Here is a 26955-nt window from a genome sequence, read left to right as displayed (position 1 = left end):
TTTAAATTGGATGTTTTAAATTTCTGGGGTTTTAAATTGAGCCGAATCCATTTAATATTTTTAATTATTTTAAATTGGCTTTTGTCTTGTTTTTTAAAAAAATAGGCTGTACACTGCCCTGAGTCCTTCGGGAGAAGGGTGGTATAGAAATAAAATTATTTTTATTCTTATTCTATATCAAAGAAATGATTTTGAAAGATTTTTTGAATCTGACTTGCAATTTCCTGGAGGCAGAGAATTACATTTTGCAGCAAAAGTTACTGCCCTTTTAGGAATTGTTACAGAGATGAGTTAGAAATTACATTATGTAGTAAGAGAGAGTCAGTGGCATTTTTGTCTAAAATGTTAGATTCTGCCTCGAGAGTATGCTTGTTTTTGTCCACTTCAGTTTACAAGGAGATTTAGAAGGACGATCAGATATTGGTGCTGAGGAGCTAATTTGTTTATAGAGGGATATACAATAGTTGAAGGAAGAGAGGAAGTTTAGTGGGAGCCAGAAGTTTGTCTACACAGACTTGTGCTGACAGCGGTAGGAGAATTGAATGTTTTGTAAGAAGAAGGAGTTAGAGAAAGTAGAGTTGATGGAAGGGACAAGGTATGTGATGTGTTTTTGGAAAGTTATGGAGGTTGGAAGAAAGAAATGTGGAAGTGGTAAGAAGTAGAAGAGAAGTGGTGTTTTTCGTTGACAGAGATCAGATTAAGTGAACAAAGCATTTGAATACACTGAATCTGTGAAGGGTGTGTTGGAAGATTTGAGAAGCTCAATATTAAAAGAGCAGGGAAATTCCCCTAAAGAAAATAAGCAGAAACTCAGGCAGAGTTCAGCCCCCACCTTTACCAATGGGCCATTAAGAAACTGAGACGGCCGCCTTATTTTCCACAACAAAGGAAGAATGAAAGATGTGTTTGTTTCTTGCTTGCCTTACTAGGAACAATAAACTGATTCCAGGAGTTTTGAATTCAGCAAGGGAAAGCTCTGCCTTTCAGCAATCCTTAAAGGGAAAGACTTTTTTCCGACAGGAGTAGTAAAAAAAATCACTCCTGATAGAAAGGAGGGGTGGCGTCTCTGCCTCTATCTATAAACAAGCAAGAATTAAGATAATTCTATGCAAAATTAATTGAATCTGGCCCTTGGAGTTTGAATTTGGGAGGGACATGAAAGACGAAGCCTTAAAAAATTTTTTTGAAACAAGTTTAACCAAGGCTCCTGTATTAAGTTTACCAAATTTGGAAAAGCCATTCAATCTCTTTGTAAACACACACACACACACACACACACACAAAAGAAAATTGAATTGCACAAGGGGTGTTGGCTCAGAAAGTAGGAAATTGACCTTTGGGGGAGCCCTTATTGTAAGCACCCCACATCAAGTCAGAACCATCCTTCAGCGGTGGTTACCTGATTCAAGACTCTAAACAAAAATGAAACAATTTTGATGCAGCAGACAGACTTGCTTTTAATTACAGATCACAATTTGAATCAAGCACAGTTCTTAGCCAACACCGGATCAATGGATCAGTTTGGATGAGAACATTATGGTGTTGAAATAATTGGTTTACATACAATAATAAGACCTGATTTGGAGGGACACCCCCTGGAGACAGGAGAAGCAATTTGTGACACACTACAGAAATCCTGGAAACAGGGGGTTTGCCTCGAAATTGGTCTGCTCAAACCTTTGAATTGTATTCATTAAATTAAGCTCTATGGACAGGGAGCCTGGATAGCTCTGTAGACAAATGCATTGCAATTTAACACCAGCTATCTGCAATTACTATAAATTCGAATCTCACCAGGCTCAAGGTTGACTCAGCCTTCCATCCTTTCTAGGGTAGGTGAATTGAGGACCCAGTTTGTGGGGGGCAATAGGCTGACTTTATGAAGGCTATTGCTTAACACATTGTACCCCTTAGTCTCCAGAGATCATTTGGCAAAAAAAATGGGTGGAGTCATTGGGGACTTCAAGCTATTGTAGATGAACTTTTAAAAAGCTATGGTTGTATTGGGATATATCCTTTAGTAACATCAATTATAAACAAATGTTTGGTTTGTAAAAAGGTGAATGAACATGCTATCAGACAACAACAGATGGGTAAGAGGTACCACCAGCTTTAAGACCATTTCAATGTATTCATGTGGATTTTACAGAATTACCAAAAGTGGGGAGTGTAAAATATTTATTAGTCATAGTGGACCACCTCACAGGGTGGGTTGCAGCTTTTCTCTGCAGTAATGCTACAGCAACAGTGGTGTCAAGCGTTTTACCCAACCTAGACAGATTATCATCATATGAACTGTTCTTTGGAGTAGTTTTCACTACAGGAAGCATATGCATTAATTCCCTGGAAACCAGAGACAAAGTATTGAAACAATATGTGTATAAACTGTCCAGATATTTTGAAGTTTTTAGGAAACAAGGACTATTAGCCCAAACACCACCTTTGGAGTTTCCGGTCCACACATTCCACCACTATTGGGTCCGGAGCTGGACAGAAGTTAAACCCCAAGTGAATGGGCCCGTGCCAGCCCCAAGGGAGTGGAAGGTGGAATCTCACCAAGGAAATCCATTGAAGTTGATGATCCAAAGGATCCAAGGGACTGATCTTAGGAGGACAATCCTGGATCCACTGGATGAGACTGATACCAGGTAAACAAAAAACTGACAGGCCATTGGCGCGGAAGTTCAAGAAGAAAACACCTTGCTGAGTTCTACCGGCAACGAACTCTCTACGCACGGTGGTGATCATCAGCTTTGCCGGACCACACCGGAAGCTGGTCCCCTGCGCTCAGAGGAAGATTTGTAAGGAGGAAACTACCTTCACATTGTACATAGACAATTTATTAGCTTTAATATAACACTTTCTTACACATACTGTTAGTGGAAGTTTGGGAGTGGGTTTTGTGGGTAGTTGTTTTTCTAATCTTGCTAGTAATTTTGTTTCACACATATAAGGAGCGTTTTTGTGGTAGACCTAGGATTTTTCTTGCTACTGCTATATCCCAACCCACACGCACCACTGACCCTCTCCCTGACGTTGTGAGCTTCACACCACAGTGATTATGTTTTGCTTATGGCTTTGGACATTATTCGCTCTCGCATTCTCAAGTGACCATATAGGGAACATTGATTCCCTAAATGGCCACACTTTAGATCAAGTTCGCTCCCGCCAAAAACGCATTGTCTATGCACAGGGTCATTACTTTAGACCTAAGTCAACTTCACCACCTAAGGTTCCCATCTTGACATTCCCACCTGAGGGGGGAGTAGATAAGGAAAATGGGCCTCTGCAACAATTGCATAGAGGAGACTATATATCACCGATTTTGGAATAAAGTCAAGATCTTGTTAATCAGTATAACCCTACCCTAGGTCAGAAATGCTGGTTATGTCTATCTGCTGACCCTGCATCTTATCATGCTATTCCTGTAAAATCACAACTCTGGGTTAGAACAAAGGCTACAATTCTCCTTGAAAGGGATAGTAGAGATAAAGTACCCGTCTCGCCAATACAAGGAGATTTTTATGAAGCATTCAAAAAATTGGGAAAAAGTCATCTTCCTATCAAAGGCCCAATTGCTACAGGTGTAGACCTCATAGGAACACCTTTGTGTGTAAAGAGACATCAGAAACTTGGTAGGCCTGTAGGATCCCTGACAGACGAACAATGTCAGTCAGCAATATATTTTGGCCCTAAAATAAACTTGGTGGACATAAAATTAACAAAGGGAATTTTTCCCTCTGCTTACCGCAAATTTCAACAAAAGGTTACTTTCATAGCTCCACCAGAACTGAACTTTAGGAAGGAAAAGTGGGGTGGATGGAATCTGTCCTTTGAAAGCTGTCCAAGACCATTTCAACCTCCAAGATTTTCCCTTTGGTTCAACTTAAAGTCCAAATCAGGTTTGTGTCTCCTTTTTCCACCTGGAAATACTACCTCTCGATATGTTTTTGAAGGACCAATTCTCAGAGATAAGCAGAAGGACTCTTCACTAGAAGTCCCATTACAACCTTTAGCAGGGATGTTTGTAGCAGGGACTTTAGGTGTTTGGACTAATGAAAACAACCATAGAATCCATGCCTTCTCCATGAACATCGGAATATGCATGGAAGAAAAAGGAGTGTTTTTTCTGTGTGGAACTAATGCATATTTATGTTTACCAACAAACTGGACTGGAACTTGTACACTGGCCCACCTTTTTCCTAAAGTAGGTGTTGTCAGTGCAGAGCATTCTATCCCTGTTCCCCTTCTAGGACATGTTCAGAAGAGGGTCCCCATACTCATCCCACTATTAGTGCTTCTAGGGATGGGAACAGCTGTTGGGACAGGAGTAGCCGGACTAACGCACTCCGTAATCCAATTTAGGCAAATATCAGAGGAGCTCCAAGGAAGTTTGAATCGAATTGCTGGCACTTTGATCGAAGTCCAAAATCAGATAGATTCCTTGGCTGCAGTGGTGTTACAAAACCGATGTGCCTTAGACCTCCTGACAGCAGAAAAAGGAGGAACATGTATATTTTTAGGTGAAGATTGTTGTTTCTACATGAACAAATCAGGTGTGGTCAGAGAAGGTGCTCGGGAATTGCAGGATAGGGCTTCCAAGATAAGTCAGAGGTTACAAACTTCTGACATGTGGTTTTCTTGGGTGCCTGGATCCGGATGGATTAAACAAATGATATTTTTGTTCATATATGCAATCGCTGGCTTAGCATTCATCCCATGTGTAATACCATTCCTCAGACAATTATTCATAAGAGCAGTACAGGAAATTCAAGTTGAGAGGGAACTAGCTTTGACAGAACATTTTCTTAATCAACTTGGTCCCTACCCTGTGGAAGAACCTACAGATTCTGAGGCAGATCCATATGTGGAAATGGAACCGGTGGAAAGATGGAAAGAATCTTCCTATGACCCAGGAGAGTGGAAACAATCATGTATAATCTTTTATGTGCCTTTATTTCTTATATTTTGTTAGGATTTTATATTATAGAGTTGTTTATTGGAACTTTTTATACTCAGTAGTTATACTTATAAGTAGGTTGTGGAAGTTTATGTATAGACAAACTTCCAGAGGGGGGAGTAAAGTAGTAAAGTAATAAATAAAGTAATAAATAAAGTAAAAGCGGGTCCAGCTAGATGATCATTGAAGGGCCCTCTTTGTTCATAATATTGTAGAAGGGAAATGTGCTTGCAAATGTATCCAGCATGCAGGCAAACACATTCCTTTCAAGTAGGATTTGTAAAACAAGGCCCCTCAGTTGTCACAGATAAAGACAGTCTGGTGATTTACACTTTGAAGGTCAGAGAGATGGAGATGACCATATTATTGTTTCAACAAGAAGATAATTTGAATCTATGCTTCAGTAACTTCTAAAAAGAATTATAACTGTTTTGCAAAGATAGTAACAAACTCAGTAATTAAGGTATGTCATTTTGTGTAACAAATGTCTGTGGTGATAAGAAATGCTGACTTCACAGAATCCTTTGTCTGACCATGTATAAAGACTGAGATCTTCTTTCTTTCTTTGTTCAGACTTTCTTTGGTAATGATACCGGTCTGATCCTTTATTGCAATAAATAAATAATAAACTGATTCTGTCTGCCCTGAAGGGATGTTTCTTTAATTCCTTCTTCCAGAACAAGGGAGCCAATGTTGTCTGAAGATGCTTCTGTATCCTTCTGGCCAATATGACTATAGGCTGACGAGTGGCTCTTAAGAGAATTTGGCTTTCCTGTTGACTTTGCTTGTCAGTAGGTCACAAAAGGGAATCACATGATCCCAGGGTACTGTGACTGTCATAAATATGAACCAGCTGCCAAGCGTCTGAATTTTAACCATATGACCATGGAGATGCTGCAAAGGTTGTAACTGTGAAAAACAGTCATAAGTCACATTTTTCAGTGCCGTTGTAACTTTCAACGGTCACTAAATGAACTGTTGTAAGTCAAGGTCTATCTGTTCTCGGCTTTCCGCCGGCCCGTGTACGCCAATAAACCCAGCCGCTCAGACGGGGTAACGAAATGTAGTTTAATGGGAGACAGCAGCTCAGCTAAGAAGCCGGAATGCATGCATGCAAGGCAAAAACGCGGCTAACATAACCACCGGCGGCGCCCCTTTATAGAATGGTCTTAATGTCGACCAGCTGGGCCGCGGTTTGAAAGTCCCGCTGCCGGGCGCGTGCGGATGACGTCATCACATCCGGACTCACAGCTGCCCTTCACCGGCAGCACTGCTGCAGGTTTGTTCGTCGTCGCTCCACACCGCAGCGCCATCCATGATCCCCGCTAAGGCTCCCGTGCACCCCAACGCCTAGTCGCCCCTCGTACCCCACCACCATCACCCTGTGCCACCCACACCTCCCACGACCCCCCACGCCACCCACGCCTGCACCAGAACCCCCCTCCCCGGGCAGCTGCGGTCACGGGCATGGTGTCGAGTGCTGCGTGACGCTCGACAGGCGGCTCCCCCTCACCAGGTATCTGCCTAGAGAAACAGAGAAACAACATCAATTATTACTGATTACGTTTTGGTTTTGGTTGCGGTTTTTTGGGTTTTTTTGTGTGGTATTTTCGTAATAGTTTCGGAGCGTTTATATCGGTTAATAAAACCCAGGACGCTTCCGATTCGGGATAGCCTGTCCACCTGACTAGATACTGTAACCGTCCCCTATGGTATCTGGAATCAATGATGTCACTGATCTCGTAATGCGATCCTTCTATTGGGCCGGGGAGATTTTGGGGATGACAGGGGTCGTTAGCTGGTTTCAATAAACTGGAATGAAACACTGGGTGCATCTTTCCTAACGAAAGTGGTAGTCTTAGTTTGACTGTTACCGGATTTATGATTTGTTCTGTAGGGAAAGGACCTATATACTTGGGGCCTAGCTTTCGGCTTGGGAGTCGTAAACGTATGTATTTCGTGGAGAGGTACACCTGGTCTCCTATTTTGAAAGGCGGACAGGCAGCCCGGTGTTTATCTGCTTGTTGTTTATATTCTCGTGATGCCTTCTCCAGAGCTTCTTTCACCTGTGGCCACGTTTTCTGTACAGCCTGGGACCAGTTGTGGGGAATTGTGTCCGTTGGAGTGTGGGGTTCCAACTCTGGGATGGCAGTAAATTCCCGCCCCATCACAACCTGGAAAGGGGTATACCCCGTGCTGCGGTGAACCGAATTGTTATACGCTACCTCAGCAAAAGGTAACAAATCCACCCAGTCAGTCTGTCGATATGACACATAAGAGCGTAAATAGCGCTCCACCATAGCATTAGCCCTTTCGGCGGCTCCGTTGGTACTAGGATGGTAAGCAGAACTTAGCCCTTGAGTAGCCCCAATGTCGCGAAGGAACCCCCTCCAAAACCGAGCCGTGAATTGGACCCCCCTGTCGGATATAATCCGCTTGGGTACCCCATGTAAGCGGTAGATATGGTGCAGAAACAGTTTTACTAATCGTCGTGCCAATGGTAGACCTTTACAGGGGACGAAATGTGCTTGTTTTGAGAAGAGGTCTAGCACCGTCCAGATTACAGTATAGCCCCTACTGTTCGGGAGGTCTACGATGAAATCCATCGAGATCTCTTCCCAAGGCCGAGTGGGTTCTGCTACAGTCTGGAGTAGTCCTAAGGGTTTCCCAGGTCTTGGTTTTGAGCGAGCACAAACGTGACATTTCTGAACGTAACCCTCAATTTCTTTCCGCATTCGAGGCCACCAAAACTGTCGCCTGGCCAGGTGCAATGTTTTTAGGAATCCAAAATGCCCCGCGGGTTTCACATCATGGCATTGCTTAAGAACTTGGTGTCTCAACGCAGCGGGGACATATAATCTATTCCCCCACCATGCCACCCCCATTCGATGAGTTAATATCGCTTGGTTCTTACGTAGCCAGACATCGGATGCTGATGCCGTTTGAAACAGGGAGAGCCATCCATCATTGTCCCGATTCCCAACAGCGCTTGTTTCCGTTTGCACCGTCGGTATTAAAGCCTGTAACGGACTGATTTTATTATTGCCATACTGCGGCATCCGAGACAGAGCATCAGCTAGAAACATCTTCCCCACTGGTTTATATTTTAATGAGAAATGAAACCGCTGGAAAAACTGTGCCCATCTCACCTGTTTCGGGGATAGTTTCCGGGGCGCCTGGAGGGCTTCTAGATTTTTGTGGTCCATCCAGACTTCGAACGGATGCTTACCACCTTCCAATAGATGCCGCCAGGTCTGCAACGCCCACTTGACGGCAAATGCTTCCTTTTCCCAAATAGCCCAGTTTTGCTCCGATGCCATAAACTTTCGCGACGTATATGCACAGGATCTCATATCACCCAATCTGTCTTTCTGTAAAAGAACTGCTCCAATGGCTACGTCGCTGGCATCTGCTTGCACAATAAAAGGCAGTAACGGGTCTGGATGTTTCAGAACAGGCTCCCTGGAAAACAGGCTTTTGAGGTTCTCGAATGCCTTTTGGCATGCGGAGGTCCAGGGCAATAGGTGCCCCGGTTTTGGTTTAACTCCGGATGGCAACACTCCTTTTGTGCGTAAGAGGTTTGTTAACGGTAAAGCTATCCTAGCAAACGAAGGGATAAAACGTCGATAAAAGTTCAAAAACTCTAGGAAGCTCTGTAATTGCTTCCGGGTACGTGGAGCTTGCCACTCTAATACTGCCTTCACCTTTTTCGGATCCATCTGTATGCCTGTGTTCGTAATCCTAAAACCAAGGTAGTCTATTTCCGTGCGGTGGAACTCGCACTTCGAGAGCTTTACGAACAACCGGGCTTCAAGCAACCTGGTAAGTACTTGTCTCACTAGTTGGATGTGTTCCTCTAGGGACTCTGAATAAATAAGGATGTCATCCAAATAGACTAACACCCCGCGATATAAGAAATCATGCAATATCCCATTGATTAGTTGCATAAAAACAGCTGGGGCCCCCTGTAATCCGAATGGCATTACCAGGAAATGATAGCTTCCTAGTGGACTGTTGAACGTGGTTTTCCATTCATCACCGGAGCGGATTCGTACTCGATAATACGCCTCGCGAAGGTCTAATTTGGTAAAGACCTTCCCGGTAGACAACGTTGTTAACAGGTCGGTTATTAAAGGGAGCGGATATAACGGCTCGACACAAACAGCATTTAATCCCCGATAGTCCACACACGAGCGTAGCCCCCCATCCTTCTTTTCCCGAAAAAGCACCGGGGCAGCCAAATGCAAGCGACTGGGGCATATGAAACCTCGTGCTAGATTCTTGTCGATGTACTTTCTTAACTCTTCTAACTCCCTTGGTGTCATCGAATACATTCGAGGTTTCGGTAGTATCGCCCCGGGGATCAATTCGATGCCACAGTCCGTCTCACGATGTGGTGGCAGTATATCGCATTCGTCCTCGCTAAACACTCGAGCAAGATCATCATACTCCCGGGGGTAAAGCTGAGTATCCTCCAACCTTGGTTGTGTTCTTGCACATGGGTCTATTGTTACTGGTAACCGCAATTTCTGAAAACCCCCTTCCCACCAAATGGTTGGCTCCCATTTATCCAACCATGCAAGTCCAAGGATTACAGGTTCCACCATATGTGGGACGACTATGAAACGGATGAGTTCACGATGTTCCCCTACCCCCAAGATAACTGGTTCCATTATATGGGCAGTTGGTTTTCCCCCAAGAATAGTCCCGTCCATCTGTTCGAATCTAATGGGATTACGTAAAGTGACAATATGGAGACCTAACTCCTCCGCCACTACACGGCGGATTAGGCATCTGGTACACCCTGAATCAATTAGAGCCATCTGCTGACACTCTTTTTTAGTCTTTGGATGGCGTAGAACAACTGGTATTAAAAACGGACGCATCGGGTCACTTACCATGGGGTCTTGGACGTCGTCATTGTCCTCACTTGTCACCGTGGTGTCAGGAACATGAGCCGTCCCAGGCGAAGTACTCACACCCGACTGTAGTGTCATTTCCGCTAGAGAAGCACGGTCTGCCGCTCTGGACCGTCCCAGTGTACGGGCCTTTCCGTCGATGCGGTATTGAGTCCTTGTGATCTCGGGGTGGACATCCGCGGTGGCGGTAGGAGACATTCAGCTGCTCGATGCCCTTCCTGGTTGCACCGGAAGCAGCGGAACGGGCGCCTGCTTGTTTCACCGGTCGCGGTACCGGTGAACGGGGTTGGTCGGGCGAGGGATTTCTCATTGGGCCGCCCACTGGGACCCTGTTTTTGTTGCACCTGACTCACCCCCCCGGGCCTGAATTCCCGGAGGCCTACGTCCAGGGCGACAGCCGCTTTGTACCAGTCCGACAGGTGGGGCCCTAAGCCACGGTATACACATGCTTGACATATCTCCAAGTCCAACCCAGACTGGAACTGGTGGATAAGGAGGCGTTTCGGCCAGGAGCGGAGCTTCCCGGCTAAACTGCGGAACTCTTTAACGTAGTCTTTGGCAGGCCGACCACGTTGTCGCAGCCCTACAAGCTCCCCTTCGATCACTTGGGTTCGGGTCTCATCTTCAAACCGGGCCCGTAACGCCTCTAAGAATAGTCTGAGGTCTGTCAATTCACGCGCATGTTCGCTGTGAAGGTCGGCGACCCAATCTGCCGCCTCACCTGTAAGGACTGCTGTCACAGCTACTACCATGGACCATTGTGAGGGATATAATCTGCCGTACAGGTCCATATGACTAATCACCTGACTAAGGAACAGTGCTACCTTCTCTGATGTACCATCAAAGGTAGCCTGCACTGGCGGCAGGCCCCATTTCGTCTGTGGAGCCCATAATCCGGGGCCCCAGTGTGGTACCGGGTCTATCTGGCGCGGCTGAGGGGGTGGTGGTCTGACTCCCCCCCCAGGGGGTCATTGCCTATCCACATCCGAACCCCCTCTTTCCCTACTGGGTCGTGCAGCTGACCTTGGTGGTACACGGGCACCATCCCCACCAAACGACAACCCAGAACTGGTATTGGCTGGGAGATGCTCACCGCTGGCCCGACTCATCCTTCGTTCTAGTCTGAACTTTGGACTGGCAATACGCTGCTTGCTGTCGGGCCCGGTTCCCTGCCACGCCCCTGTTGACTCTATACTGGGCGCCCAGGGCTGCCAGGAAGGTGCATCACAGAAACTAGCCTCCCCAAACCTGTCCCGTAGTACATCCATCGTGGTCGCTCCTGGGCCGGTGGAGTAACTCCAATCGCCGTCTTCCTCATCGACCCATTTGCGTTCCCTCCAGCCCTGGAACTGGGCTCCAGTATATGGGGGGGGCTGTACCCACGTGCCGGTCAGGGCTGAACTGTGCCACCATGTCCCGGGTCCAGCAGGGGCCGGGACCCCAGAGGTGTGCGTGTCCTCTAATCTGGCCGTTCCCCATGGCTCGGTGGTTACCTCTTTTGGGGGGTCCCTTAGCTTTGGCCGCACCACAGGCTGCACACTCGGGTCAGTCACCTCAATGACCGTGTCCTCCGCAGCCTCCTCCTCAATCTCCTCCAGCGGTACATCCTCGGAAACCCCCTCCGCCATGACGCTCGTCCGATGTGCTGGTTCCGCGGTGAGGACGAGCTGAAAGTGAGCCGCGTTTTCCTTTCGGCTTTCCGCCGGCCTGTGTACGCCAATAAACCCAGCCGCTCAGATGGGGTAACGAAATGTAGTTTAATAGGAGACAGCAGCTCAGCTAAGAAGCCGGAATGCATGCATGCATGGCAAAAACGCGGCTAACATAACCGCCGGCGGCGCCCCTTTATAGAATGGTCTTAATGCCGACCAGCTGGGTGCGGTTTGAAAGTCCCGCTGCCGGGCGCGCGCGGATGACGTCATCACATCCGGACTCGCAGCCGCCCTTCACCGGCGGCGCCGCTGCAGGTTTGTTCATCGTCGCTCCGCACCGCAGCGCCATCCGTGATCCCCGCTAAGGCTCCCGTGCACCCCAACGCCTAGTCGCCCCTCGTACCCCACCACCATCACCCTGTGCCACCCACACCTCCCACGACCCCCCACGCCACCCACGCCTGCACCAGAACCCCCCTCCCCGGGCAGCTGCGGTCACGGGCATGGTGTCGAGTGCTGCGTGACGCTCGACATCTGTATTTATTGTCATGCATACTGCTGGAAAGTCCTTTGCACCTGGATCCAGTTTAAACAGACGTTCTCAAAACCAGTTCTGAACACTTTTTTGGGTTTACAGTTATAACAAAGGCTAACTAAAGTTAATCCCTAGGAGACCTTGTTCCAAAATGGAATCGTGATTGCAAATACATTTTTTGTTTTGTGTTGCTTTAAATCTGTGCTGTAAAAAGCTGTTCTGGCCCTTGAATTCTGCATGAGGAAGCAGGGTTGGTTGGGAGATCATTTTACAATCAGGTTGGTAAAACTTTCCAAGAAGCTGAACGGGTTAAAAGTACAAAGTTCAGCAGCTAGAGTAGATCCAGAAATGTAGAGTCCTCTTACTGAATTCCTTTTCCTGTAGCTCCTTTGGATAAACCTTTTAGTTTGGTGTTGCCATTCTTTAATTTTGCTGGGCGAATTTCAACAGTTCAGAAAGAGTAAGTTAAATTTGAAACTTTCAGAAAATGATCAGATCAGAGAATAAGAAATCCAGGAAGGGGGAGTGGGGGGGGGAGTTAAAGGGAAATTATCCTTGAATAAATAATTTCTTTTTAAAGAAAGCATAGCATGTTCAAGCATAGCACACAGCTCCGCAATCGGTGCGGGGAAAGGCATAAAAAGACGGCGCGGAGGCGTCACGGGTTGGGGGGGGACACAAAATGACAAAAAGAGCATCGCGGCTATTGAGTTGCAAGCGGCGTCTCTTTCTTCGATGAATCGTGAAACGATCCCACGGAGATTCGAAACGGCCGGGGCACAATCTTAAATCTGAAGATGGGGGTAACATTTTTGAACTTCTGTTTTGGCATTGGGAATGGGTGCTGTAAAACTCTTATATGGGGAGGTGGTTAGAGGTTAAGTTACGTACAACTGTATTACTGAAACTATTAATTGAAAGGGGAAAAAAGAAAAGTTGGAGACTGGGAAGGACCTGGGAAATGTAAGCTTTGCAGAAGAGGAAATCAAAAAATGCTTCATCAGTGTAAATTATACTGACTGGGGAACTCTGGCAGTTGAAGTCTCCACATCTTTACATTGCTAAGAATATAGAATCATGGGGCTGGAACGGACCTTGAAGATCTTCTAGTCTAACTCCCTGCCCAAGGCAGGGGACCTTATACCATCAAATGGTTGTCCAATCCATTTTTGAAAATCTCCAGTGATGGAACACCCACAACTCCCAAGAGGCAAGATATTCCATTGATTAATTCTTCTCACCATCAGAAAATTTCTCCTTACTTCTAAGGTGGATCTCTCTTTGACAAGCTTCCACCCATTACTTCATGTCCTACCCTCTGGTGCCCTAGAGAATAAGTCAATCCTCTCTTCTTTGTGACAGATCCTCAAGTGTATTGGAAGAGGAGCTATCACGTCTCCCTTAACCCTTCTCTTTCAGTCTAGGATACCCCATGCTCTGCCTCCTGCCGCTTGGTTTCCCCAAAGCATGTGGGCCTTCTCCATACTCCACCCCATCACCATTTGCTGACTTACATTTTGATGAGCTCAGGAAGTCAGAGTAGAGAAGGCCATTCCCTCGGTGGGCCACGTGGCACAATCAAGAAGAAGAAATCCAATCTCTTTTGTTTTCACGGCAATCCTTTCGCCTCAGCCAGCCTAAACTACTATGATTTCTTCTTAGCTCCGCCGGTGCTAGTTTTATGCTGCTGGCGGTAAGAAGATATCATAGTGGTTTAGCCTGGCTGTGGAGGGGAAAGGACTGGCATGGAAACATAAGAGTTGGGGTTTCTTCTTTGCTCTACCAGCAAAAGACTAGAGTAAAACTAGCGCTGATAGAATGAAGAAGAAATCTGATCTCTTTTGTTTCTATGGCAACATTCTTCCCCACAGCCGGGGTAAACCACTACGATATCTTTTTAGCGCTGCCAGCATAAAATTAGTGCTGGTGGAACTAAGAAGAAATCATAGGAGCTTATGCTGGCTGGAAAGGATTGCAATGGAAGCAAAATGGACATGATTTCTCCTTAGCGCCACCAGTGCTAGCTTTATGCTAGTCTTACACTGGTTGAGCAAAGAAGAAATCTCATCTTTTTTACTTCCATGGGAATCCTTTCCTCCCCAGGCAAGGTAAATCACTACCAATTTATGCTGGGTGGGGCGAAAGGATTGCCATGGAAACAAAAGAGATCGTAAATCTTCTTCTTGATTCTGCCACGTAGCTCAGTTGACTTTTTGAGCTCGTCAAAAATTAAGTAAGTGAATGAAGAAGGGGAGTGGGGTTGGAGAGCAATACCTGGAAGCAAAGATATTTGCAAAGCAGGCCAATGTGGGGCCTCTGAGGACTGACCGGGCAAGATGTTTGGGAAATAGGGGGGTAGGTATGCTGCAGCCTCTCTGCAGCTGGTCGATGGACCATTGGGGGGAGGGGCTGCAAAATTTCAACTTTGAAACAGATTCGTATTTAGCATTGGGTGTGTGGGTGTAGTAACTTTGAACATTTGTTGAATGGCCTGTTTTACCTCAAGGATTACCTGTACTACTTTTTTTCACATCTTCTGTAATCTTTTTATAAACAATAAAACTTACACTTTCATTTGAATCTTACAGACAAAGATGCCAATATAACAACACTGGACAACCGAGAATAAGAAGCAACATTGAAAAGCAAAGCAAATTGAAGCAGAAATAAAAAAATATTTTCCATTTCCTTCAGAAAGTTTATTGTGGGAAAAGTAAAGAGTTCAAATCACAAGAGGATCCACACTGGAGATCAGCCATATAAATATTGTGATTGTGGCAAAAGCTTTGGTCAGAATAGCTCCCTTGTGATTCATAGAAGGATCCACATAGGACAGATGACGTACAACTGCTCCCAATGTGGTAAATGCTTTCGCAAGCATGACAACTTTGTGATACATCAGCGGACTCACACCAGGGAGAAGCCATACAAGTGTCCAGATTGTGGGAAAAGTTTCATTGCAAATTCCCACCTGGTGATACACCAGAGGACTCACAAAGGAGAGAAACGCTTTGAATGTCCTGCATGTGGGAAAAGCTTCAGTCAAAATTCACACCTGGTGATACACCAGAGGACTCACACAAGAGAGAAACCCGTTGAATGTCCTGAGTGTGGGAAAAGTTTCAGTGTGAATTCCAGCCTGCTGATACACCAGAGGGTTCACACAGAAGAGAAACCCTTTGAATGTCCTGAGTGTGGGAAAAGTTTCAGAGTTCCCACCTCATTGGCCACCAGAGGACTCACACAGGAGAGAAACCCTTCGAATGTCCTGAGTGTGGGAAAAGTTTCAGTCAGAGTTCCCACCTCATTGGCCACCAGAGGACTCACACAGGAGAGAAACCCTTTGAATGTCCTGAATGTGAGAAAAGTTTCAGTCAGAGTTCCCACCTCATTGGCCACCAGAGGACTCACACAGGAGAGAAACCCTTCGAATGTCCTGAGTGTGGGAAAAGTTTCAGTCAGAGTTCCCACCTCATTGGCCACCAGAGGACTCACACAGGAGAGAAACCCTTCGAATGTCCTGAGTGTGGGAAAAGTTTCAGTCAGAGTTCCCACCTCATTGGCCACCAGAGGACTCACACAGGAGAGAAACCCTTTGAATGTCCTGATTGTGGAGAAAGTTTCATTGCAAATTCCCTCCTGGTGAAACACCAGAGAATTCACACAGGGGAGAAACCCTTTGAATGTCCTGAATGTGGGAAAAAATTCAGTCGGAATGACCACCTAGTGATACACCAGAGGATTCACACAGGAGAGAAACCCTTCAAATGCCCTGAGTGTGGGAAAAGTTTCAGTAAAAATTCCAACCTGGTGATACGCCAGAGGACTCACACAGAAGAGAAGCCGTACGAGTGTCCGGATTGTTGGAAAGATTTCAGTATTTCGTCTAACCTTTACAGACAGGAGAGAAGCCTTTCCAATGTCCATCTTGTGAACAATGCTTTAGGTGTAAATCATCTCTGAGTGCTCACAAGAAAATGCATGAGGCAAATATTGAACAGTTTAGAGAAAACTTGAAATTCATTTCTGATCTCCCATTTGGAGTATAGATGAGAAATTGATGATTTAAATTCTGGCCTGATTCTTTTTAGTCAAGAGATCTCAGGATTAGATGTGTAGATGGAGAGAGAAAAATAGAAAATATTAATTTGATAAAGGCTAACTACCTGTTTCTGATTATCAGCAGTACTTTCTGCAAACAGGCCTTTGGGTGGTGTTTTTTTGTATTTTGATTATGGAATTCCGACATGTGGAGTTTCAGCCTTCTATGTTGGTGAACTCCAGATTTTGAACCACACAATTTCCCAGCCAGCATACAAGTAATCCTCGAGATACAACTGTAACGGGAACTGACTATTATGGATGCATTTAGCAATGGCAACAGTGCTTTGGTTAACTAACCCCATCCCTTGTTGTTTGTTCTGCAGCTATAAAATGAATGTGCCAGTTGCTAAATAGGACACTGGCTACCTCAGTGTTCGGGAAAACTCTCGGAGGCTTAGCCCAGGCCCAGGCTTCCCCGCTTCCCTCCAGGCATCCTTAGGCCTCCTCCACCCCCCAAGACACCTATTACTCTGGTTCCCAACTCTTGGTTCCCCTAAGGCAGGGGTGAAATGCTACCGGTTTGCTCCAGTTTGGGGGAAGCCCTCCCCCCCCAGCCCTTCCCACAGAGTATCCCCCAGGCTTTTTCCCACTCCCACTGACTCCCTGCAGGCCTTAGGCCATTCTGTCATGGGGCCTACCAATTACGATTACACCTTGCAGCAGCTGTTAAACGAGACTGCTTTGCTTAATTGCAGACAGGCTTTCCTTCCAAAGGCCTCCCATAGGTCTCCCCAGGCCTCTCCGTCCCTCACAGAGTCTCCCGAGGTCTCTTCTGTCTCAGGGGCAAAATAGCGGCTGCTTCTGGGTCATTGTTATGCAGGAGAGGGAGAAATTGCTCTGTTTCGCTACCTTAACACTGTGCAGAAAGCCTTAAGGAATTGTGGGTGCACTGAAAATGATGGCTGCTTCCGTGAGATCTTGAAAATTTACCTGTGAAATAGGTGATGGGCTTGTGGGGAGTAGGCCCGAGGCCCAGTGAAAAAAAGCGGTGTAACATTTAAAATGAAAAGCTTTTCTGCCTTGCAGATGAACCTGGTGGAGAAGAGCTGTAGGAATATTGAGTTGAGGAGAAAAGGGATTGTGGCTTTCATCACAAGATCTCCAGGTTTATTAGCAACTCCTGCTGTGATCTCCTCTTCTTGGAAATGCCTGCTTGTTACCCTTTGATGGCTGCTGGGTGACAGCAGCATCATATTGCTGACGTACGTGTTGCATCCCCTTTTGAGTTGGTGATATGAGGGGAAAAATGTACAATGGAAAATGTTTCATTTTAAAAAACGCATTGTGTAAGAACAAGACTTTTGACAAGGAAAAAATGGGTAGTGTCAGTATTGCTATGAACAGTTGGGTAAGGCAGGATGCTCAGACTTGCCTCAAACTGTGAGATGGGCAGCGAATAAATTTATTAATCAATAAATTTAATAATAAAAAGGTAACATAAACATCTTTTGTCAACTTTCTCTCAGTTGCAAGGTCTCCACACATATAGTAGTTTCTAACAAACTACCATTGTTCTTCTTGTGCATTCTGTATCTCTACGACCGATCTGTCTTCCTCAGCTTCCCTTCCCTCCTCAATGTAAAATTAAAATTTCCTTTTAATCTGTTCTTAATGTTTGTATTATGTGTTTTTATCTGGCTGTACACCGCCCTGAGTCCCCAGGGAGAAGGGAGGTATATAAATTTGAAGTAAAATAAAATAAAAATTAAAATGTAAACTTAAATTTCCAATTTCAATTGTACACTAGTACAGCCACTCTTTGTGGGATTTTTCAAGTATCACTAGACAGATTTCAAGGTTTTTTTTAAAATTAAATTATTATGAGGGGTGCACTTCCTTATCCATAAGGTCTCCCCTTTTTTTATTTTTACTATGGTAATAATGAAATGTAAGGTCCCAAAACACACTTGAGTCACCAGAATGCCAAAGAGAGAGACTCAAGACGAGGCTTGCAAAAAAGCAGGTTTTATTTATGGCCAAAAACAAAATACTGGGTGGAACTATATTCAGAACATACAGATATAATGCATGCGAAGAAATAGCCACACCTTGGGAAAGGTATACCGTCCTTTTATACCCTCAGAGACGTCAGCTTAGTACCGAATTCTGGCCTCCTAATTTAGGTTTGTGTATTCCTTGTTGCCCTGCAAGGGGGAATAGAAACTTCCCAATTAGTCATCCTTGAGCATTTCTTTGTTTACTCAATTGGCCACTTTGGCCCCCTGGCTCTGGAAAGCAGGAGTTTATCCATATCAAACATAAATTAGGGCTGAGGTGTAAATTATCCCTTTGTTGATGGCTGTAGTTTCAACTGAGATACGTACCATGCTTTTAGATAGATTGATATGAGTTCAGGTCAAATGGCAGGGACATATGTTTGACAACTACCAGATACATTACAGAGGCCTAATAACAATCTGTTTGTAACAGGAGATACAAATAGAAAGGAATAATATGTATGATACAAATACAAAGGCATATATGTATTACAGGAACCTAATGGTTACAGAATCTAGTCTACCAGTATATCATATTCTAGTATTATTTATTATTCCTTATTATTGTTTCCTTTTCAGAACTTTACTGATTCTGGCATTTTCCAGCTCTTTCTTCTTGTCTGACTTGCAGAAAGGAGAGATACATTTTTAAAAATGGCTTCAAACTTCTCTCACTACCATTACAAGGACGGGAAGTTTTTGAAACATTTGATATGATATAAATCTTCTTCTTCTTGTGCCATATCCGTCATAAGCCGTTGGCGATCATGTTGGCGATCCTATTTTTATCAATAGCCGCATGAAAAAGTGCTGCTGAATTTTGTCCAAACCAGTCCCTTAGATTTTGAAGCCATGATGTTCTTCTTCTGCCTGGACATAATTTGCCTTCAGTCCTTCCCTGGAGGATTAAATGAAGTGTGCCGTATTTTTCTGGATGTCGCATCACAAGTACGAAATATCCCAACTTTTGTTTTTTTAATTTTAATGGTTTTTTTAATGTTATAAATAGGTGACTCAAAAGATTAGCATTGATCCTCATTACTTATTTTCCAAGAGTGTGTCATCAACATTTCATCAAAAAAGGACTACAAGATAATGTATAGGAATTAATGGCTAAAGCTAAAATTTCCTGTTCATGGGTATTCCAGAGGAAAAATTGCATACCACAGGAACCATGTTCACCTTCAACATTTGGAACTAACCACAGATACATACAAACTTTTCAAATTGTTATTTCCTCCCAGGGTTACCTTCTCTTTTCCATTACCTGATTTGGGAGTCGGGGTGGGGAGAGCGTATCACGTTTTTAAAAAAAAGAATACAGAGTTAGTTTTCTTTTTTCTTCTTTAGTCTTTAGAATTGCTTTGTCTGTTTTAACAGTATAATCAATTGTGAAAGTTATTTTCAAGTTTCCCACAACTATGATTGATATTTTGTTAACAGTGGGAGAAAGTAGTGCCTAAATTTACGATAACTTAGAATAGGCAACACAGAGAAGTAGTGGTAATTATATAGTTGAGTACTACCTGTATTGCACTTTACTAAAGATAAAGGTTTCCTCTGTTCAGTCATTTGTGACTCTGGGGGATGATGCTCATCTCTGTTTTTTAGCCAAGGGAGCCAACGTTGTCTGAAGATGCTTCTGTGGCCTTGTGGCCAATATGACTATATGCTTTTGTGCATGGAATACTACCTTCCCACCAAAGTGGTACCTATTTATCTACTCGCATTTGCAAACTTTTGAACTCTTCAAAATATGGACAGGAGCTGGAGCAAGTAACAGGAGCTCAACCTGTCATGTGGTGCTCGGGTTTCAAACCCAGGCTGTCAGCTTTCCAACTGACAAATTGAGTTGTTTTGCTGCACAACAATCCTTGGTTTATGTGCAAATGCACAATCCCCAAACCTTGTCAGGTGTGTCAGAAGAGACTCTTGCTGCGGGAAAACACATTCTTTTTCCACCAGTCAAAATTTCAGGTAGTCCTTGACTTACGACCACAATTGAGCCCAAAAGTTGCATTGTTAGGTGAGACGTTTGTTAAGTGAGTTATACCCCATCTTATGACCTTCCTTGCCACTGTGAATCATTGCAGTTGATAATTTAGTAATATGGTTGTTAAGTGAATCTGGCTTCCCCATTGATTTTGCTTTTCAAATGGTTGCAAAAAGGGGTTCACCTGACCTTGGGACACAGCAATGGTCATAAGTATGAACCAGTTGCCAAGCATCTGGATTTTGATCACTGTTCATAGGGATGCTACCATGGTTGTAAGTGTGAAAAATGGTCATAAGTCACTTTTTTCAGTGTCATCCTAACTTTGAACAGTCAGTAAATGAACTTGTAAGTGGAAGACTGTCTGTATTAGCTTAGTTCCTTTCCAGATACACTGTTAAGATCTTAACACCTGGGTAGCTTTTCAACGACCAGGATTAAACTAACGTTGGAAATGCAGGTAATCCTTGATTTACAACTGTAATTTAGCCTGCAATTACAGTCCTAAGTCATGATGGCCATTAATGGGTCACCACACAATGTGCCCAATTCTACAACCTATTTGGTGGCAGTTGTTAAGCGCATGCAACAATTGTAAAACAAACAGCTTGACTAGGTGGCTCAGTGGCTAAGACACTGAGCTTGTCGATTAGAAAGGTCGGCAGTTCGGTGGTTCAAATCCCTAGTATAGATCTCCTGCGTAAGCAGGGGGTTGGACTAGATGACCTCCAAGGTCCCTTCCAACTTTGTTACTGTTACTGAGTGGTCAGTGGGGCACTTGAGTTTACTTCTGCATACCCCTTTTTCTGCTGACTCATAGATTCCCTACCCAGTTGATTCAATTTCATTCAAACACGGCAGTTGTTAAGTGAATGCTACAATCACTAAGCAAACCCATTGTTCACTAGGGATATAAGCATGAGTTTCTGGCAAAAATGTAAATCATGGTCATGTGACTGCAGGATGCTATGAAAGGCCACAACTGCAGGCTGGTTGACAAGCACCCAAAATGTCATGTGACCCTGGGTGCAGCCCCTCCGCCCCCAGTCCTCAGAAGTTCAAATCTGGGTCATAAGTTGTTTTTTGAATGGTTGCTAAATGGCTGGTCGTAAGACGAAGACTATCTGTAAGTCACAGGCTTGGTGTTGTCGCAGTTCTGTGTCTAGGACAGTGGTTCTCAACCTGGGGGTCGCGACCCCTTTGGGGGTCGAACGGCCATTTCACAGGGGTCGCCAAAGCCCTCTCTCGCCCCCCCCACGCCTTCACTCACCCTCGCCCTCTGCCTCTGTTGGATCGCCCGGTCGCCGTTCGCTTACCCCGCCCACTCCCCATCTATTGCTGCCTCCAGAGTCCCAGCTGGTGGCTAGAGGGAAAAAAAATTTTAAATTCTTGCCGCGGGGCTTCAAAGAGCTAGCTGCAAAAGCGAAATTGAAACTAAAGAAGGGTCTTTTCTGCAACCTGACAAAATGAGGCAGAGAGATTTCTTTTTCTTTTTCCTCACCAAAAAAGGTAGGTGCAAAACTGCAAACAATGGGAAATTTAGGGCAAGATTTTAGGGCAAGATTTTAAAACACTCACACAAAAAAGCTCTGTTTAGGGAATTGTAATAATTGAGATACTATTAATTGTATATTGTGTTGAAAGCAGAAATGGTTGTGGTTTGGAGGAATATATGGAGGAAATTATTTGGTTTATTAGTATTGGTAAATTAATTGATTTGTAAGGAATTGGATTGCATGGAAATAATTGGAATATTCATGTTCATATTGATTAACATACAAAAAAGATAGTTATATAACTAATTGATTTATATTAAAATGTTGAATTTGTATTAAACAACTGTATTACATAATTAACCAATGTGAGAATGGATATAAAAATAGATGACAATGGGAAGGGGTATAATATAGAATAGAAGGGAAAATTGAATTTGATTAAGATTAGAGATGAGGATGAAGGGTAATATTGTTTTTTTTAAAAAATAGATGAGGAATAAATATGGCAAAAAGGAAATATAGAAATTGTAAATTTAATTGAAATGACTAAATACTGTGTCGGAAGAAATATCCTTCTGGGTTCTGCTCCAAGTGGGGAAAAAGACACTGGAAACATGGGGACTGCTTGGAAAGATGGTTTAATGGTGGACAGGATCACATGGCTTGATGGGGCCCATTGTGTTAGTTTCTGTTGCTATTGTGTTGCAAATGTCCTTTGACAAAGGATTGACTTTCTGCCTCTGGCCCATTAACAAAGGGTGGGGGGCAGGAAGGTGGGAGCTGCTTTGTCTGTAAAATATGCTTCTCCATTTCTCATCCAGGGAAATATAATATTCTGCCTTTTTAATATTTCCCAAAATATTTCATTCTTCTAGGAAAGGGGTAGGTGCTAACCTCCTACAACTGTTTAAATTTGTGAACCGGCCAAATACTCTGTTCAAAGAAAATACGTTGTATGTTTGTATGTGTGTTTCTAATTATTGCTATTTATTCATATTTGTTCTCTTTTATTCTTTAAAGTTTAACAATTCATTCTTTATCTTAATATCTTTATATTTGTTTGGGGTTGGCTTTCCTCCCTTTCATCTTTTTTATTGTACAGCAATCTTTCTCCTCAAACCTACCACCTCTGTCTTTTCTTTCTTACTTACTTTCTCTCTCCCCCTCTTCTTCTTCTCCCTACTTCCTCTTTCTTTCTTTCTCCTTCTCCTCCTCTCTTCCTCCCTCTCTTACCTTCACTCCTCCTCTAATTTCCCTTCCCTTCCTTCATCCCTCTCTATTGCTGTATCCTTTTATGCATATGGACTACTCAGAGGGCTGAAAAAGTTATTTTTGACTGGTCCTCGCACTTTTGACCAGTCCTCGAATTTACGACTATCCTATCTTATACCATGTTGAAGAGAAGCAGTTGTGAAATGAGTGACATGGTTGTTAAGAATGCTGCACAGGCATAAATGTGAGGATGGTCATAAGTGTGAGGACCAGTCAAAAGTGCGAGGACCTGTCAGAAATGACTTTTTTCAGCCCTCTGAGTAGTCCCTATACACATAGCCATGGCCATCCGGTCACATGACCAGCTAGCTACGCCTACCCAGTCACATGAGGCCAAACCACGCCCACAAAATAAGCCACGCCCACAGAACCAGTAGTAAAAAAAAATTAGAACCCACCCCGGTTGGGGGTCACCACAACATGAGGAACTGTATTAATGGGTCGCGGCATTAGGAAGGTTGAGAACCACTAGTCTAGGACAAAAAGTAACAGAGGGAGAATTATTAAAAAAAAAATCCAACCTACAATTAAGAAGAAATTGTCAGTGAGAACAATTAATCAGTGGAACAAATTGCCTCTCAACCTGTGGTTGTTCCATCAGTGGAGGCTTTTAAGAGGAGACTGGAGAGCCATTTGACTGGGATGATATAGGTTCTCCTGCTTGGAGAGTTGGTCCCTTCCAACTCTTACTCTGTAATTCTGTAAGAACTTCATGAACATTTAGGGCTCAGCATGTAGCTAATCTTCAGAAGCTTAAGTAGCTTCACATTTCACTCTTTTACTTGGCTCTGTTGCAAAGATAGGATGCTAGGAGTCTAAAACAACTTGATAGCATATAATCAGTGACAACATCTTGCAAACGCCTTAGGCAGAGACAGGACAAGCGTGTTTTTTCGCCTCCTGTTTTTTCACCTTCTGCGCCTACAAAGCCGTCAATACAGTAGCTGCATCTGTGGTTGATCCTTAAAGGAGTTAAAACCATCAAGTACTGTATTGCTAGAAAGGATTGAGGAAGAAGAGAAGCACAGAGGAACTTCCTGTACCGGATCCCTCATGGGTGGAAGGTGGCTTGCAGAGCGGCTTTTGTGCTCTTCCAAAAGTTGAAGCATCAGCTGGAAGGTGAGTTGAGGGCAAGTTGAAGGAGAGGCCAGAAGCAAGTTGGGCTATTTGGTTTGGATGCTGCCAACCGATGCACATTTATGATGGCCACAACATCCCACCATCATGATCCCCATTTTTGACCTTCCCAGCTTTTTTCTCATAGGCAAAGTTAGTGAGGATGATGACGGCAAGAAATAGCAAGTGTCAGTCATGTGAAACTGCCTTTAACAACCCACAGTGGTTTGCTTAACAACTCCAGAGGAACACATGTACGTTGGCAGTTATGTGACATCATGTTTTATGATCGGGCTGCTTAGTGACACAGATCCCAGTCCCAAATGTGAGGACTCCTTGAAAGGGGATGTCACCAGAGGAATTGTGGACAGGAGGAGAGTATTTTCTTATTTGGAGCTGAGGACTTCCATCGGTATAACTGGTGTTTCAAATTTTGCAGAGGCTTTAGGCATCATTTCATCAGTTAAAGCCCCCACATCTCTAAATTTAGCTCAGAAGGTTTAATTGTAACCATTTTGGGACATTTTTTCAGGCTGAAACTTGGATTTTTCACATACATACATTTGTAGGTGTAAATGTAATTCTCTCTGCAGTTGGATAATCTATCCCCAGTGCTTCTAGATATTCAGTCATGTGAAAAACAAAGTACACCCTCTTTGAGTGGTATGGTTTTATGTATCAGGACATACTAAAAATCATCTGGTCTGTACACTCTTAAAAGTAGGTGAATACAACTTCAGATGAACAACAACACATGACATATTACATCACGTAACCATCAATGGTGGGTTTCACTTACCTTTGCTAATGATTCATGCACACGCACCACTTCTGCGCATGCACAGAGCATATTTGATGATGTCCGTGCGGGTGGGCGGAGCCTCCTGCCACCGCTACTACTACTACTGGTTCAACCGAACCGGGCCGAACCGGTAGCAACCCACCACTGGTCACCCTGTATTTTACAAAAGGAAAGCCAAAATGGAGGAGCTACGTGTGAAAACTAACACCTTATGATTCAATATCTTATAGAGCCACCTTTAGCAGCAATAACTTCAAGGAATTGTTTTCTGTATGACCAAAAACGGTCTCTGGCATTGTTGCAGAGGAATTTTGGCCCACTCTTCTTTACAACATTGTTTCAGTTCATTGAGGTTTGTGGGCATTTGTTTATGCCCACCTCTCGAGAGGTCCCACCACAGCATTTCAATTGGGGTGAAGTCTGGACTTTGCTATTGCAAACCTTGATTCTTTTCTTTTTCAGCCATTCTGCTGTAGATTGGCTGTTGAGCTTGGGATCATTGGCATGGAAACAAAAGAGATGGGATTTCTTCTTTGCTCTACCAGCGTAAGACTAGTGTAGAGCTAGCGCTGATAAAGCAAAAAAGACATCTGATCGCTTGTTTCAATGACAATCCTTTCCTCTCCAGCCAGTGTAAATGTCGACAAAATCTTCTTAGATCTCTTCGCCAGCATAAAACTAGTGCCGGTGTAGCTAAGAAGAAATCGTAGTAGTTTATGCTAACTAGAAAGAAAAGGATTACAATGGAAGCAAAATAGGCCTGATTTCTTCTTAGCCCCACTAGCACTAGCTTTACATTAGTGTTGTGCTGGTAGAGCAAAGAAGAAATCTCATCTCTTTTGCTTCCATGGCAATCCTGTCCTCCTCAGCCAGGATAAATCACTAACGATTTATGCTGGCTGGAGTGAAAGGATTGCCATGGAAAGAAAAGAGTTTATATTTCTTCTTGATTATGCCACATGGCCCAGCTGACTTCCTGACCTGGTCAGAAATTTCGTAAGTGAATGGTGATGGGGGAGTGGGGTTGGGGAGGAATGCATAATATATTGCAAAGCAGGTCAACATACTGGGGTCTGGGGATTGTGAGGAGTGACTGGGCAAGATGGAAGGGAAATTCCATCTTGCCAGGGCCTGGTGGATCAGCAGACTAAAAGCATTGTGATTAACACCAGCTGTCTGCAATTACTGTAAGTTCGAATCTCACCAGGCTCAAGGTTGACTCAGCCTTCCATCCTTTCTAAGGTAGGTAAAATGAGGACCCAGTTTGTGGGGGCAATAAGCTGACTTTGTATAAATATACAAAAGTATGAAGGCTATTGCTTAATGCATTGTAAGCCGCCCTGAATCTCCGGAGAAGGGCGGCATATAAATCAAATTAAAAAAAAGAAAATAGGTGGGTGGGTATGCTGCAGCATCTCTGCAGTGAAGAAGTCAAGGACTCCCGGGGTGGGAGGCGCTGCAAAAATTCAACTTTGGAGCAGATTCGTATTTAGCATTTGGGGGAGTGTTGTAACTTCAGAAATTCGTTGAATGGCCTGTTGTACCTAAAGGATTACCTGTACTTTTTTTCACATGTTCTGCAACCCTTTCATAAACAATAAAACTTACACTTTCTTTTGAATCTTACAGACAAAGATGATGCCAACATAAGCACACTGGACAACTGAGAATAACAAGGAACACTGAAAAGCAAAGCAAATTGAAGCTGAAATAAAAATATGTTCTCTTTCCTTCAGAAAGCTGCAGAATTTATCTACTTCATCAACAGGAAAGAGACAGAAAAGAGAAAATCATGAAGAGATTTGCAGCTGGAAAAAGTAGATTATATAGAATTTAAGAATATCTTACTTGAAAAGGTCAAAGGAGATCATTTTTTCGTTCAGAAAAAGAGGGAAATATCTGGAAGCTAGTGGGGAAGAAAATGTCAATTGGATAGTCACATATGGCAGCCAGAAATGCAGGCACCAACAAAATAAGGAATCACACATATTTTTGACCTCCTCAAGAATGTCAGTGATGGAAAAGCTCCATAGATGTGCCTATCGTGGTAAAAGTAAAGAGTTCATATCAGAAGAGGATCCACACTGAACAAAAGCCATATAAATACTC

At 43.9% G+C, this 26955-nt stretch overlaps 1 protein-coding gene and 1 pseudogene across 1 annotated transcript in view; both read left to right on the top strand.

The window, feature by feature from the left end:
- LOC139310031 (uncharacterized) overlaps positions 1-6448 on the top strand; it is a 110673-nt gene extending 104225 nt beyond the window's left edge. The window contains exon 11 of the mRNA XM_070934203.1: positions 6315-6448. Within this exon, the coding sequence (XP_070790304.1) occupies positions 6315-6448 (134 nt within the window). The remainder of the gene's footprint in view (positions 1-6314) is intronic.
- Positions 6449-11519: 5071 nt separating this feature from the next.
- The window catches only part of LOC139310030 (zinc finger protein 850-like), a 70166-nt pseudogene continuing 54730 nt past the window's right edge, over positions 11520-26955 (top strand).

This window comes from Pituophis catenifer, unplaced genomic scaffold (genome assembly GCF_029215685.1).
Source record: "Pituophis catenifer annectens isolate HBS135680 unplaced genomic scaffold, rPitCat1.0.hap2 SCAF_2, whole genome shotgun sequence".
Classification (NCBI taxonomy): Eukaryota; Metazoa; Chordata; class Lepidosauria; order Squamata; family Colubridae; genus Pituophis; species Pituophis catenifer.
This window is presented reverse-complemented; position numbering and strand designations above follow the sequence as displayed.